Below are 17,015 nucleotides of genomic sequence, written 5' to 3'. Positions count from 1 at the left end.
CTTTGACATAGTATTCATTCAGTGCAAATAAAACATTAATTAGCAAATAAAATCAAAAGATAAGACCCACATTGTGAATACCTACGTCTTTGTTTCAAGGAAGTGCTGGACATTGCCCGCCTGCTGCTGGTTGAACTGGGCCAACACAATGACTGTGAGATCGAGGAGAAGAAATCTAAACTGGAGCAACTCAAGACTGTCCTGGAGATGTGGGTGACGTCTTACATGAAACACACACTGTCTCATACACAAACAATCGTCATCCTCCTGTTTCCTACTATCATCATTCATCAGCGTCACCCAATCTCATCTGCGATATCAAAACTGGCTCCATTGTCAAACACTCCACCAGGGTTTAGCCATCTTTTCTCGTACTCACAAATGTACACATGTTGACCTTGGTTCTCTCCCTCCCTCGCGAGTCTCTAACTCTTTGCTTTCTATTTTTTTCCCTCCTCTGTCTTTATTTTCTCCCTACCACCATCCCTCCCTCCTTCTCTCCTAAAGGGAATCCAGCTTGAATGACACTCAGTACGCACCCTCTCCCTTCTCACTTTAAAGGATGAGGTTTTACCACCCTCCTTTTCCTTAGTTTACTCAGACGTGTGTACAAAATATTAGGAATACATGTTGTCAGTAAATAAAGGTGAAATCTGTGATTGAAAATAAAATGATTTCACGGTTTTAAATTGTTGATGAATGGTTATAAACAGGGAAAAGAAGAAGGTAGTTCAAACAAAGGATGTTTAAGATAAGAAATTTAAGTCAATATTCGGAAGGTATTCCTATTGTTTTGTGCACTGATTGTATCATTTTCATTAACATCCATTCATTTCTAGCCATTAACACCGGACACACACACAGTCAAATGTCTATGATGATTTTACTGTGTTTCTCTGTGTGAATCAGTGTGTGCTGTGTTTTTTTTTGTGTGCATGCCGTTCTCGACACATATCAACTAGACGCAGATCTTCTAATGTCTTCCTTCCTCCTTCTGCCTCTTATCAGCAGCAGTGACTGTTGGTCCTCTTCATAGACATTGGAGTCATAGATTATCCAATTTGAAAGAAATGCAAGATTTTAAAAAAAAAACTACAGAAAAACACATCAAAACATCTCATATTATAAAGTGAATAGGTATAAAAATGTTATGATTCCATGAAAAAGCAGGGCAGGGTTTGCAGCTCTGTCACTGAAACCTCAGTGGAATCTGTTGTTTGTAACACTACTGCCAGCTCATACACCACAGTCATGATTCGACACACAGTGTCGAGTTTGTCAGTTCAGCCTCAATGCCTGCCTGAAGTATGACTGTTAGGTATTAGTATTGATGCAAACTTTTTTCCGACCTGTTTGTCTTCGCAGGAGACAAACTCTCTCTCTCTCTCTCTCACACTAGTTAAATAGCATAACTAAGTCACAACAAAAGAAAGAATGAAGAAAATACGAGTTTTTTAGTCTGTAGCTTTAAGTCCAAATATTGATTTCATTTTTCCAGCACTCGCACGGTGTAGCTTCATCAAACTTTGTAACTTTGTAACTGGCTGCCATGCTACAACCATTCTTCTGCTGTTAATGATAAGAAACACAACGTTTGACAAACTTTAATCCGTGCATAGCCAGGACTCCATTACCGCCAACACCACCACAACAAAAATACAGAGCGCATGCATACCTTCAGAGTTGTACCTTGTACGGTAATAGATATAATATAGGGGAGATAACATGTTAACAAACCTGATGAATCTAAGTCCAATAGTCACTCTCTTTTAGCTCTGTTTTGGCCACCACCACACTTGCCTGACCACCAAATGGGCTTTTTAGCTCCAAGATGCACAAAAATATTCACCATCAAGTAGCTGACTTTGTCAGTCTGCAACTTTGTGCTGAGCAGACAGTGGACAGTGGGCTCAGAGCCTTTTTTTGCAGAAAACAGCCCTGATGTGAGCGCTGAGAGTGGACTAAAGCAGCAAAGTTTAGAGCTGTAAAATCAAAACAAGGACCTTAAAAAAGCTGAAAGGCTCAGCAAAGCTGAGGGAAGCAACAAACTGTTTGGGTTTCTCACTCTGAGCAACACATTTCTTGTTTGTGATCAATTGTTACAATATATTAATGCTGTTTCAAGTTGTTACAGAATGTAGCTCTGTATACATGATATGTAAAATCATCAAGTAATGCAGAAGCGCAACTTTAATAAAATATGGGAAGCCATTTTCTTGTGAAAGTACCACTCAGTCCTAACTTAGGGCTGAAGGTAAATTGGGTAAAATAACTCTATGACTAATAACAGGTGTGTATGAGTGACAACAAGAGTGAGTGTTTGTAGTGCAGTGATGCAATAATATCCACCCAATTTATACTCAAGTAGATGCAAACAAATACCAAGCATTACTTCACCTAAGTGATGATGTTTCTTTTTAGTGTGAGTCTTTCACAGCTGTTCTAATTTTCTGGCTTCCTGCCTAAGTTATTTATCCTGGTTCGGAGTCCATCATCATGTGGCTCTTTGAAGCATCCGCTCAGCTGCCTGTCCTATTAGAGAACACTATGTAGTCATTAGTCTGCAGGACGTGCCAAATTCTTACTAAGCAGTGTAGAGGCTCATGATATGTGTCATGATGTGTGTGACTTTAAGAATAACAACATGATAAAATTGACATTGATTCACCTTGCACTATTTTAAAAGCAGTCACATGAACAGATTCACTCTCTTTTGTTCTTACTCCCCCACACATGTGCACAACCGACATCAAACTTGAAGGTCCATTGGAGCTACTGGACTTAAGCTGATCCAATGTGCCCTGTATGACTGAATTATTATTAAACCATTTGCTAATACTGGTACTTGGTTGTGTGTATGATGGGCATGGGCATGAGTATTCGAGCACTCAAGTTTGCAATTTGGACATTAGTATTCGTATAGGCATAAACATACGAATAGAGTTATCACATCTTTTTATAGATATATATATAACCAAAAATTGACTTTATTCTGTATTAAAGTTTACTTTTTTATGGGATGCAGTAATGAAACTATCGCTGAATATCTGCACAGATCCATGTAGCAAAAATGATACATCTGCGCAGCTGCAGATAACATTTAATGCTTTTAGTCGGACATCACTGGATCTAGCATTACAATTTACGTGTTTCCCCACAGAGTAATCAATTGGTGGCGATAGCTGAAGATTGGGGGATTGCTTTGATCATCTGATGTATGTGATCGACTCTGATCAGATTGATGGATGGCAAGTGAAATCAAACTTTTAGACCCAGCACAATGAAATGTTAAGTTTCACTTTCACTGTGTGTGGTGTTCTGCATCTGTACCTAGTGTATGCTTTGTGCTACTGGTGCAATGAAGAACCGAGTGATATATATTTTTCAACAGAGCTTCTCATGAATGCTCCAGCTCCAAAAATGAAAGAAATCAGTATGTGGCCAAAATAAATACCAAACCAAATAAACCATATGAATGAAATAATTGTGTACTGCAAGCTATGTAATGTTAAACTTGTGTATACAAGCTAATCTCTACCACCTCTGCAGCACAGAAAGGTAGGGTAACCCCAACCCATACACACATTTTTTGCTTGGGTGTTTTTAGGACCATACTCTTACATTAGATTTTTCTCTTGCAAACTCTCGAATACTTGATTATAATTTTGTGCGAGTTCTTGAATATGGAAATCCCTTAAAATGCCCATCCCTAATGTATGATCAGTGAAAAGTTGGTGACATGTTCTGCCTTCTGTCCGATGTGTTCTGTTTAAGATGGGATAAATTCTTTCTGTGTATCTGTGTGTGTGCTTACCGTGTGTCTGTCTGTTTATGTGCATATCAAAATGTGTTGTGTCTGCCTTGTGTGTTTGTGCTCTGTCTCTCCAGGTACGGTCATTTCTCAGGTATTAACAGGAAAGTCCAGCTGACCTACCTGCGTAATGGCCAACCTAAAGCCTCAAGTGAAGAGGAAGGTAACAACACGCACGCACGCACGCACGCACGCACACACACACACACACACACACACACACACACACACACACACACAAAATCTAGTGTTTACATTTCCAGATGCTCGTTTTGAACTGCGAGTGGGTATATTGTTTGGTGTTTAAACAGGGTTAAGCGAGCTGTAATGTAAACAGATAAAATTAATGGGTTTGTTGAAGAAATATTTTATGACTTCTTTTCAAATCCATCTGAAACATTGTAGCATATAAAAAGTGCTACATTAGGGAATGAAAAGCTAAACTGGGGAGGAGTCTGTTCTGAAAATTCACTCTTTTTCACAATAATAGTGCTATTCCTGCTGTTTGGTATACAGCTACATTACCTGACTTTTTTAAAGGCCTCTTTACAGAAGTCAAAGTGTTAAAATCCAATTTTCAAGTGATACTGTTTTTATGTGATACATATTAGTATATTTATTTGTGTCAAGTTACCGTACAGAAAACCTTGAGCTATACTCTATAACTTTCCATCATAGAAATACAGTGTCACAAGCATAGACTGTATAATAGAAGTTGACATAGCCACAAATTGGTTTGTGGTCAACTGTTTTGAGGAGTTTGGCACTTTGGCTTGAGTTTTAGTGCCAGAAGTGACCATATTTGGTCAAGAGGGTGAAGCCGCAGATCATATGCATTGCTACAGTGCAAGCCCCCAGGAAGTGTGCCACCCTCTGAAGCAAAATTTACATAGTGGCCGAAAGTGAAAGACTTCCTTATAGTACATCCATGCTACAGTGGGGCAGCTGTGGCTCGGGCAGAGCGGGTCTATCGTCAGTTTGATCCCCGGCTCTTCCATTCAACATGTTGAAGTGTCCATGGTTAAAATACTGAACCCTTAATTGCTGCCGCGCCATCGGTGTGTGAGTGCATATGACTGGTTACTGAGTGGCAGGTGGCTTATATGGTAGCCTCAGCCACCAGTGTGTGAATGAGTGTGTGAGTGGTTGAATGTGACATGTAGTGTAAAAGCACTTTGAGGGGTCAGAAGACTAGAAAAGCCCTATATAAATGCAGTCCATTTACTATGCACACCTCTATCCTGATTACGTTACTGTGGTCGCAATTTGTCAATCACAAGGTTGCTCTGCTCTATATCCTGCTTTATCATCTATGTTACTTAAAAATGGGTCCACCATTTACAAACTGGATATCAGTCTGTATTGACGAAGACTTAGAACTAGTGATTGAGACCATAAACTCACTAGGAAAATGTTTACCTAGGTAGTAAATCAAGACAGAAGTAGGTTCATTTTCTCATAGATTTCTATACTATCAGTCTTCTTTTCTTGCTCCCTGCTGGTATTAGAAAGAATGCATGTTTTTGCAGACCCAAAGGCTACGTCAACTTCTTTGGTACAGCCTATGGTCACGTAGTGCTGAGAGAGATGGGGTGAAACGCTGGGGTAATAGAAAGCCTACAGGCTGGTTCATCTGGCCAGGCTCACCAGCTGCTAACAAGAACTTGTCAGAGTTTATAAATGTCAAATTTACGAATTTTTTTTTCTTTTAAATACTCTAGGTAAATAGATGGACAGTATTCAAGTTCATCCTGAGCAGATTTTCTGCAAATTCTAACATTTTGAAGTTGTAAACTGTTCTTGTTGCGGGATTACTGATATGAACAACAGCGCACTGCTTTTTTCAGATTCCAAGAAGGACGGCCCATCTCTGCTGTTGGTATTGAAGTGGGGCGGCGAGCTGACTCCTGCAGGTCGGGTTCAGGCTGAGGAGCTGGGCAGGGCCTTCCGCTGCATGTATCCCGGCGGTCAAGGTACCCAATGGACTGATACTCACATTTACTAACAGATGTTCTTAAGTGGCATCCTTTTTACTTTGGTTCTGATGTAAATTAAGTTCTTCCATCACGAAATATGTTTGATTACTTTTTTTTTTCTTGAGATAGAAGCTTTTCTTGTACATTTGGGACCCTGAAAAAAACTGGTTAAAACTGCCATTTAATTCAAAAACATGTTCTGGATGACATGTTATAGAACACCTCCGGTGTTTTCTTTTCGTGTGAACTATTTTTAACATTCCCAAATATATCCCTGGTCACCTAAAAATTAATGGATCTAATTCCCTGACTTCCCTGTGTAAGATTCACCTCTCAAACTTCCATGAGATGGGAATTACTTTAAAAGTTTTGTGCACAGATGCACACACGTCCACAAGGGAGCAAACACATACCTACACACACACACACACACACACACACACACACACACACACACACACACACACACACAAGAAAAAACTCACATTCAGAACAAATGCATAAATGCCATTGAAGGTCAAGACGGCAAATGATAACAGTACAGCCTAGTCTTTCCCCAACATGTACCTTTGCTCATAAAAGTTTATTTCCAGCCCTTCTTTCAGTCACTCAGAGCACTACCATACAGTATGTAATGTCAACACGGCATAGCTGACATATAGTGTGTCAAAGGAGGTCGTACATTAGGTGGTTATTTTAGACTCAGTGAGTCAGATTTTCCAGCTTACTGTCGTCACTGTGTCTTTTTTTGTTCCATTTAATATTTACTTTCATTGATGTTCTAGACTTGTTGCCTCTGCTTAAACTTGAACACCATAATAGACTGCATTTATTAAGTAACAAATCTCAGTTCAATGAATTCTCTGAAACAATTGTTTTTAATAGTGGTCATTAAAGCTATCCAACACACTGTAGACTCATTAACACTACAAATAAGTAATAAAGTAATAAAGAGTAAAAAACTTTTTTATACTGCACCTCTCAAAACAAGATAACAAAGTGCTTTATACGGTTGAAACAGAAAAAAAGTCAAATACTGCAATGAAATAAAATCCAATAACTACAATAATGCTATTGAAAATGGAAATAAAAGACCCCAAAAGTCATATAAAAAGAGTAGGCATTTAAGTTTTAAGTAGTACTTTCACAAGCAGTGTAATTAAGTTTGTTTTTTGCTTCAATGATGGATTTTTTAGGGGACAACAGGAGAAAACAGAAAGAGGTGGCTGATAGTTTATCAGTGCACTGAACTAGACTTAAAACACAAAGACTGTAAACAAATACAAACAAGTAATGTCACGCATTGGTTACAGAGGCCTGTTGATGACTAGAGAATCTGAAATGGTAAAGGGAGCACAGCATGGAACCAGATTCAAACATAGTACTAAATATATGCTTTAGTGAGCCTTTATGTTGTCTAACAGGCGCGAGCAGATGGACACAATCCGCAAGTAGTCACATGTTTTATAATCACATTGTAGCCTTCTGAATCAGGATCAAAATGTAAGGTGTCTAGAAATTTCCAACCCTAGTTTAGTATGCTCAAAAGTACTACAACAAATGAGTAATCGGACCTTGAGTTAAGATTGTGTTGTAAACCACTTCCCCATTGGCTTCAAGGCTGCTGGTTTTAATAATCAAACCATCAACGGTAGGAGAGATTAACAGGGTCTTTCTATCAGGAACCAAACACAGAAATTAAGTTCTGATTTTGACTTGGCACTAACAATACTGGAAAATATATATTTTTTAACTTACAGTTTTTATTTCAAGGTAATTTTGAATAAGTGATATTTCAAAGAGTAATTACACGTAAAAATACTACTTTCAATAGTCCCTACTGGTTGCTACCGTTGTCCAAACATTCTTAAATTGAACCCACGTGACAACACCCAACTGGGATATGGGGTGTGGTGCATGAGACAAAAATGCAGCCTTGCTTTTTCTTCATGCATCATTCAGTGTGGGGTTACTCTTGAATGCTTACAAAGACTACACAAAGCACCTGTAACCCGAACTGTCTTTACTAAAGTGAATTCCAAGTAAGCAGACAAACCTGCCTGTTACAATGATTTCTCTCTCTATCACTTTACAAAGCTTTTTACTGAGTAACATCTCTTTGTCATTCAAAAACGACCCTTTTCAGGCTTTACTACTTAATGCTTTTCATTTTATAGTGCATGCAACACAACTTCCAGACTGCACAGAAAAACACCCTGAAGCAGATCTCAAAGCTACAGAAGCTCAGAGTGGCAGTGCTTGCAATTATTTGATTTTAATGCCATTGTCTCGAGATTGTTTCATTATCTTGAGAAAATGAGCTTTGATGCCTCAAGAGAGCAAAAGCGAGATTGTCTGCTTTAATGGTAAAGTTGCAGCTAACAAAACCACACATTTATGTATGCCTTGAGTTACTCTTAAGTTATGAATCCTCCCTGTCAGTCATGACAGTGATGTGGAGGCTGAAATCAAATCAAATGTACCAGGCACTCATTTTTGAGGTCTCTGTATTTATCCCATGATCTTAACAAAACAAAAGTCGTTTTCTCGTGATGAAGGATCTCTTTATCTTGAGAAACATAGATAATGCCATTAAAAAAATAAACACAAGCATGGCAGCTCTTGGCCTCTGTAGCAGCAGATGCAGTAGTCTTGCTTCTTTTTAGTGAAAAGAAGACTGTTTTCACAGCCCAGCCACTGTTTTCTTACTTCTTTTCCACCATAAGTTTTATCTATTAACTCTGCTCTTCTCTTCTTACCTGTTGTTGCTCTGTGTAAACTACTAGCCGGTAACCGCCGGTCCCTTGGCTGTGAGTCCCCTATTGACTTTGGTAAGAGAAGGGTTTCCTGGACATCACCGCTCTTCCACGCCTTCCTCATTCTGCGCGTTTGTTGCTCCGTCCACTAACGTGCTCCGATCTCTCCTCTCATCATGATTTTGTTTCATTTCACCTGCTGACCAGTCCTGTTTGTCCCATATTGAGATTGCTGTGGATGGTTTTGTGTCATCATTGAGGTGATCCACTTCAGCAAATGTCGGTCACATACATACAAAGGCAGTTTATGTGATTGCAGTTTGCTTTTGTTAAGCTAACGCGGATCATCTACTAATCTGACTGCATTTTTTTTTCATGAGTTCTTGGTATATTATTTTTTTGTATGGGGCGGGGGTCTGATTAGAACAGGGGTAAGTCCACAGAATGACCCGGATCTTTCAAATGAGGTATGATAATCCATGGTAGTCAATAGTATTGCAGCGAGCCATTTGACTGTACACTAAAGAGAAACGCATGACGCCTCAGTGTGATTTCATCTATAGCATTTGTGTGCATCTAAAGCTACATTACTTCAAGTATATTTAGCATGTTACAATATTTTTATTGTCTGTCTTCAAGAAGGTAATCCAAAGTATTTGATCTCATATCCATGAGAGCTGTCTTCAGTAATTTTTGGGATTTACTCATCATCTGTTAACTTCACTTTCACTTCATTTTATTTGTAACTTAATCCACACCATTTAAGTTCGCATTTGAATGAAATGAACCAAGTCAAAAGCTTATGAAGCATTTTGTAGACTTTGCATTTGAACTGAAAGTGATGCTGCACCTGCAAAGGTGCTGTACGTTGCTGTGTGCCTATTTTAATGGGAATCCTTGGTACTTTTGGGTACAATCATCACACTGTATTTTTTTTCTCTGTTCTTTGAACTACCTGCCCGACTCAACCGTTTCTTAATTAAGAAAATTATTTTTACAGTATATTTCAATGCTGCAAACAAGCCAGTTAACCACGGTATCCCACTCTGTGTACAATCTTGCAGGTGACTACGCCGGGTTTCCAGGCTGTGGCCTCCTGCGCCTGCACAGCACTTACCGCCATGACCTTAAGATCTACGCCTCTGATGAAGGCAGAGTGCAGATGACAGCTGCTGCTTTCGCAAAGGTAACTCTGCCCCGTACCTAAAAGCCCATATCTTATGTAACTCATGCAACTTGAACACTTAAATGAGAACCTCCAAACAAATCATGTCTTTGGAGGCTCGAGATCCACTTTTTTCTGCCATATTTAAGTGATGAATAATTTCAAATACTGTGATTCTTAATATTTGTATCATGGACACTTTTTAACTAAACATTAAACACATGTAAATATTACAATGGGAATTTTTGGGTTTACTAATTACTTTCTCATAGCAAACTGAAACACTGCAAAAGTATTGCTATGCCTACAGCTGCCCTTTTTACAGAGACACATCTTGTGTCGTGCTTTAGTGTGACTCAGAAGTTTACCTGGAATCTAGGATTGTTTTCACTGAACTAGCAGGTTTTGTCCGTAAATACTTTGAGACTACATTTTCAGAAGCTGCAGACTCACAACAACAAAATAAAGGTCCTTGAGAGGTTTCAAGGTTCTTTGAAGGGAAAATGAAGACCGGCCTTAGTCCAGTTCGACTGTACCTTTAACATATCCGGTTTCTCCTAACAATGTCCCATATGTATTTCTCTCATAATACGTGGATTCAGTAGAAGTGCCACAGAATGGCCTCATCTTAAGTTCTCTGGATCCTCTGCAGGGTCTGCTGGCTCTAGAAGGGGAGCTGACTCCAATCCTGGTTCAGATGGTAAAGAGTGCCAACATGAACGGACTGCTGGACAGCGACAGCGACTCCCTGACTGACTGCCAACAGAAGGTGAAGGCCAGGTTGCATGAAATCATGCAGAAAGGCCAGGAGTTCACACTGGAGGACTATCAGAAGGTATGCGTGAAACCTGAGATGGTGAAGTGAAAATATAAAAATAACTTGGTTTGATAAGGTGACTGGTGCAATGTTTTGTTTGCCAGCAAGCTTCCGCATGTTCAGTTTAAATAGTTGAACGTGCTTCTCAAGTCCTTTGCACAGAATTGTGGAAATATTGTTATGCAAGTCTCTTTTTTTATTGTAACTTGCATACCATATGATATTGCTTGTGGAAGCAGAATGGTATTTGAGCAAGAACCCAGTGGAATAATAAATGCACTAATAAAGTGCTGAATGCCTATTGCTGTAACGTCTTTTTACTTTTGCTTCTTCTTTTGTTCTCATCTCTCATTTCCTTCAACAGCTTTTTTACATGGTCATTTTAGGGTTTTAGGAAAATCTCTATGAGAACACCTTATAATAATAGTTTTAGTTTTTTTTTTTTTATTGTAAAACAAAAATTTATACAAAAATTAAACTTCCTATTACACTGGCTTAGTCATAAGCCTGATGACTAAACTAAAATGAAAATACAAAAAGTTCCCGTGCATGTATTGGCAGGAAGTCCTTCCTGACTACATTTACGCAATTAATTAATATGCTATCTATTACCTTCTGTTTCCAATGTGTTCTAGTTGGCACCGACTGCCAGCCCATCGCTGGTGAACTCAATGAGAGTCATACAGGATCCAGTTAAAACCTGTGACAAGGTGTACGCCCTCATCCAGAGTCTCAATTCACAAATCCGCAAGAGACTTGAGGACCCCAAATCTGCAGGTAGTGTGAACCCGCTGAATCTCTATACAGAAGAAAAACTAATTAAATGCTTTTGGACAAAATTGAATCAAATCAAAGTGTACTCTGATAATGCCAAGATATTTGGTTTAGTCTCTTAGTCTGCATGAATTTGTCAGAAGCAGAAAAGGTATGAATATGTTCCATGTAGTGAAATGTCAAGTATATTTTCAGAGACAATTACCAGTTTAACATTTAGACTGAGATTAGTCATTCGGTGATTTTCCCAAAGACCTTCAGCTTTACCACAGTGAGACGCTGGAGCTGATGCTGCAGCGCTGGTCCAAACTGGAGAGAGACTTCCGTATGAAGAACGGCCGCTACGACATTAGCAAGATCCCGGACATCTACGACTGTATCAAATACGACTCGCAGCACAACGCCTCGCTTGGACTGGAGGACACGCTGGAGCTGTTCAGATTGTCACGTGCCCTGGCTGACATAGTCATACCACAGGTTAGAGGCCTCATGTAGCTTTGTAGTTACTTCAGATTACTGGCAATTTAAAAAAAAAAAGAAGAAAAAAAAACATGCAGCAATAGCAATGCAAAGTGCCGACTGCTTTCCAATAAGTTGCAACATGGAGCTAACATGCATTCATTGAATGAAAGTGTTGTGTACATCTGACCATCCTCCTCCTGGCATATCATAAATGATTCTGGCTCCAATTGGTGGCTGCCCTCTTGAGCTCTGCATCTTGTATCACAGCAGGTAAAAAAATTGGTTCAGTAACACTGAACTTGTAATACGGTCACAGCTGTGTGTTTATAGAATATTTTATAATAGCTATACGGCTCAGCCAGTCATAATCAGAGACTGGAACTTTTCGTTTTATAAACTTTAATATGCTGTTAGAGTTATATTGCAGAGAGGAAAAGTGTTTAACAGAGATGAATTATGTACTTCCGGAGAAGTCTGGGAATGCCAGTGAATGTTAACAAATGGGTCACGTAAAGAATTATACCAGCAGGCATTTTGCAGATAATTTATACTTTTATTGCACTGGGTGGTGATGATGAAACCAACAATTTTTCCCTTTTAGCATAAAATCAAACTGTATTCATCCTCAGGATAGGACTGCATACCGGAATACTCTGTAAAGTTTACTATTAAAGAGAAAGCAGCATCAACAGTGAAACACTTTATCAGTTAAAACGAAAAAAGCAAGCTAATTCTGGAAGTGAGACAGCATCATTTTAAATCATAGAAAACCCATTTTTATATTAAGCCCTCTATGCATGAATGTGTCACATCTTATCTCTGTTCACTCTGTGATGTCCAGAATGTTTTCCTGCCTTCTGCCCCAAAATTTGCTGAGATGAGACGTCATCTCCTCATCACCAAGGATAAGTAGATTAAAAAGAACTGCATGAAAGAGTTCAAATGGCTTTACTTCCGTCATATTATCCATATCAGGAGTACGGCATCACCAAAGCAGAGAAACTGGACATCGCTCAGGCTTACTGTGTTCCTCTGATGAAGAAAATCCAGCTGGACCTGCAGAGGACCCACGAGGACGAGGCCGTTAACAAGCTGCACCCCCTGTGAGAGTACAAGCCGCCACTGAAGCACACACAAACATGTTTACATGTACATAGGGGAAGCACCTATATACAGTGTGTGTTTGTGTATGTTTATGTAAGTCACTGATGATGAATAAGCTTTGTGTCGTCTCTTGTCCCCGTGTTCAGGTATTCTCGTGGCGTGATGTCTCCTGGTCGTCACGTTCGCACACGTCTCTACTTCACCAGCGAAAGCCACGTTCACTCCCTGCTCAGTGTCTTCCGCTATGGAGGACTGCTGGATGTATGCTTCATTTTTGTCATCCCTGACCTTTTGTTAAAACAGTGACAGATACTTTTACAGATACTTTTGATCATTTTTTTCTATCATTAAGTTGCTTGAAAGCAACGCATGTACTATTATTTGTACTTGACAACAAAAGCCCATTCTCATGTTGTTAAAAAATAACAAATTACTTTACAACAATGAGCTGGGCAATGATTCAGTATAATTGTAATTAATATTAATGTAATTGTCAGAAATCATATTCCTTTAATATCATCCGTTGTACATCTTTCTGAAGGTTATGAATATAGCTACGCTTGTTTGTGTATGTATGTTTGAGGTGTCATAAAGTTTGCATGTTTTTGTTTGAGTACCAGGATGAGAAGGACCAGCAGTGGAAACAGGCAATGGACTACCTGAGTGCTGTGACTGAACTCAACTACATGACACAGATAGTCATTATGCTGTATGAAGACAACAATAAGGTCAGCTTTTAGAGGGCGGCATAACGGTGCAGCAAAAGTGTTTCTGTCATTTATGTTGTTTCAGTGTCACAGCTGCAGTTTTATGCGTAGAATTCTTTCTGTCTTAATATCTGTGTTGTGAGCAGGACCCTTCCTCAGAGGAGCGTTTCCACGTTGAGCTTCACTTCAGTCCAGGAGTCAAAGTGTGTGAAGATGAGGAAAATGAACCTCTCGGCTTTGGCTTCCGCCCAGCCTCCTCAGAGGTGTGTGAACTTGTGTTTTTGTCATTTATTTTTCAGTCTTTTTCAGGGTTATCTGTTTTCTCTTACCTTCACATTCTCTTAACCCACAATCACTCCCAAATTCAGTAATCGTTATTTGGAATTGCCAGCAGCAGAGAGTCTACCTAATATTTTCTGTGCACAAAGTTTGATGGTGTTAGATCACTACATTCAGAGATAATTTGCCTTTAGAAGGATCTTTAACCAGCTGGCCAGTTATTTTGAAAAGGTAGTGAGTTCTTGCACAGTGATGACTAACATTTTTGTGGAAATGCATTCCAACATACTAGGGCTGCTCGATACGAGAAAGATATGAGATAATGATGTCGCTTACAATAATAAACAGATATTAAAGTGTACAAAGTTATTGACCCAGACTTGCTAAGTACTTGTGCTTGTGCCATGGTGTCTTTCCAGTATCCAAAATATTGCCAGATGGTTGACGTAGTATTTTGTTACACACCACTTCCTTTTTGGCATTTGCACTTTGGTCAGCACTCATCGTGTTACACCTTCCTGCTTTAACCATGCAGAGTAGCATGGCAGCACTAGTCTAATAACTCTCACTTGGATGTATGCTCGTTCTGACAGGTTCTGCATCACCTGAGATGATGCCTCGTGGCCCGGGCTCTTGTGTAATTGGCTAGAGAGTTTACAGCATGGCGAATGTCGGACAAAATAGCACCTACAGACAGATCATAATTTCTTAAGTTGCTATTATATTCAAAGTGGAGCATTGCAGTCTCTGTGTTTATCACGCGAGTTGACATCGTAATGATGTAAAAAAACACATGTTGTATATCCCTACAACATTCAACTCTGTCTGCAGGGAAATAATGTAAATGATCATAACCAGTTCCTAATACTACTGCTACTAATTATTGTTTTTTGATATCAAGTTTTTGTCATGTGTAGTAAAGGCTCGATGTTCTGCAACACTGGTATGCAGGCCATTATGCAGGCCGCGGTGGCGTCTGTCTGTGTGTGTGTGAGGACACATTCCTTTGATTCTGTGTTGAACAATACAATTTCATTCTGTAACAACACATTACAGAAAAGTGACATTTGAAGCATATGGTCCTCCATCATACTTTGTGGGATCATCACCTGTACATTTTTCACATATATGAGGAAAAAATATACTATCAGCTATCACAAAAAAAAGGTAGGATAAAAAAAAATTCTAGCCTTAAAATATATGGTTCATAATACTTTTTGCTGGTCTCAGGTGAAGATAAGTATGTTGTTGAAGAAATATTTGTTGTTTATTTGTTGTTCAGTAATTCTAATCCAATACAATTTTTTCCTCACGGTCCGCTAGCTGTCTGTACTGTGTGTTTGCTGAGGAAAATCTGCCGTTCATACCCAGCACTGGCTCTATACAAGGGGAAACAAACAGAATGGCTCAGACTGAGCCTAACAACCCTTTTCCAGCCAATCAGCGGTCCTGCTTGTGCACAGGACAGGGAAAAGGCCATAGAAGTACAAAGAGAAACGCAGTGAGAGCAAGAGGGACAGTGAAACGGAGCCTCTGAAGGAGCACTCGCGTGAGGGGTGCATTTGTTTGGGTGTTGTTGAATTGCTGACTCCACTTTTAAGGTCATGTTTAATTCAGTATGTCGTGTCGGACACCTTAGTTTTTTGCCTGTGTATTTGGTTCAGTGGACAAGAACATGTACTGAACATAACATCAGTTCAGGCAGGCCACTATGTCAACCTCAGCTCACATTTCAGTTACATCAGCTGATCTCAAGCAGCCCGGTGAGTTGACAGATCAGCGGATTGATGGAAGAGAGTCAGTTGCTGCTTCCCCTGCAAGCCGCTTTGCTGCTGCGCTTTTCCATGTAGGCACATTGAAGGGCAGGTAGGCTTGCTTTCTCTTGCCTCAGGCTTTCCCCGTACTCACGTGAAAGGTAGAGACGTGTGCTCTCGCTGCCTTGGGCTTTCCACTTAGGCACGTTAAAGGGCGGCGAGGTGTGCTCTGTCTGCCTGAAGCTCTCCAAAAGTGCGGGGAGGGCGCAGAGGTGTGCTCACTTCACCTTCAGGTTTCCATGTAAGCATGTAGAAGGGCAGAGAGGTCCCAGAACAGAGACATACTGCCATAATTATCACACTGTAAATAGAAATAAAGTTTTATTTTTTATTTTTATTCATTTTTTATTTTATTTGAAGTGGTCCTGACTGAAATATCATTCACTTCTGTGTTCTCTGACCAATCAGAATCAAGACAAGAAGCCTAATCAGGGCAGTCTGGAGGACCTCTCTCAGGACCAGCCAGACCAGGCACTTCCTCTCTCTGAGCCCATCAACATTCAGCGAAGGTCACCCATGATACGGAACCGGAAGACGGGCTCCATGGAGGTATCAGGCCCTGTAGTGTTTGTGTTGAGAAGTGGGCAGGATGTAATGCTAATAATGATAGACCCAGACTTGGTAGTTCTGGTCTCTTTCCATTTCCACAGTTGTACATTTTTAAGTTTTCATATCAGTTTTTTTTTTTTTTGTTTAAGTGAATGGGAGGCATCAGGTCCCTAATAAATTGTGGCAGCTGTCTCAGTCTTAACCCCTGGTCTCCATGGCCCCACTCAGGTCCTCTCTGAGACCTCCCCCACCCAGTCCTCCAAAGGCTCCACATCCCACCGACTCTTCCCCTCGTGTTCACGCCAGTCTCCTGAAATCAAACCAGCCAGTGGCCTCGGTAGGCACCTCATTTCTGCTGTGTGCGTGTGTGTGTGTGTGTGTGTGTGTGTGTGTGTGAGAGAGTAAAAGAGAGAGAGAGTTTATGCCAACAGACACGCTGACCTTACAACATACTTTATCTCCAGCTGTCATCACTGACCCTCCCCTCATCACAAGCCTTCTCCCTCACCCCTCCCACCTGCCCATGCCCCTCTCTGTGTCTCCCTTTGATTTCTTTTGGTCTGTTTTTCTTTCCCTCTTTTCTTTCCATCCCCCATGCCCTCCCTCCCCTCGCCTCTTTCCCTCTTTCTGACGGCCACATAGCTTCCACTCCAGCTTAGTGTCGCAGCAGCCGAACAGGATCAGACTCCAAACTATGTAGGCAAGAGTTCAGCAGGGTGAGTTGCGTTCACAGCCAACTGCAAGATCTCTGGTGTCACATAGTGTGCAAAGAGGTATTCCTGCAGGTTGATAAAAGAAAAA

At 40.2% G+C, this 17,015-nt stretch overlaps 1 protein-coding gene across 7 annotated transcripts in view; it reads left to right on the top strand.

Annotated features, from left to right (window-relative positions):
* The window catches only part of ppip5k1b (diphosphoinositol pentakisphosphate kinase 1b), a 57,953-nt gene that overhangs the window by 18,091 nt on the left and 22,847 nt on the right, over positions 1-17,015 (top strand). For 4 of the 7 annotated variants that reach the window (XM_042495543.1, XM_042495544.1, XM_042495542.1 and 1 more), the window contains exons 13-25: positions 100-209; positions 3,889-3,974; positions 5,659-5,784; positions 9,608-9,729; positions 10,361-10,543; positions 11,161-11,302; positions 11,553-11,776; positions 12,737-12,864; positions 13,012-13,126; positions 13,480-13,593; positions 13,719-13,835; positions 16,074-16,214; positions 16,443-16,551. In XM_042495543.1, coding sequence (XP_042351477.1) covers positions 100-209; positions 3,889-3,974; positions 5,659-5,784; positions 9,608-9,729; positions 10,361-10,543; positions 11,161-11,302; positions 11,553-11,776; positions 12,737-12,864; positions 13,012-13,126; positions 13,480-13,593; positions 13,719-13,835; positions 16,074-16,214; positions 16,443-16,551 — 1,717 coding nt within the window. Of the gene's footprint in view, positions 1-99; positions 210-3,888; positions 3,975-5,658; positions 5,785-9,607; positions 9,730-10,360; positions 10,544-11,160; positions 11,303-11,552; positions 11,777-12,736; positions 12,865-13,011; positions 13,127-13,479; positions 13,594-13,718; positions 13,836-16,073; positions 16,215-16,363; positions 16,552-17,015 lie in introns of those variants that run through there. The other 3 variants (XM_042495545.1, XM_042495541.1, XM_042495546.1) reach the window with 2 other exon arrangements.

The sequence above is a fragment of the Plectropomus leopardus genome, chromosome 11 (assembly GCF_008729295.1).
Source record: "Plectropomus leopardus isolate mb chromosome 11, YSFRI_Pleo_2.0, whole genome shotgun sequence".
Classification (NCBI taxonomy): Eukaryota; Metazoa; Chordata; class Actinopteri; order Perciformes; family Serranidae; genus Plectropomus; species Plectropomus leopardus.
This window is presented reverse-complemented; position numbering and strand designations above follow the sequence as displayed.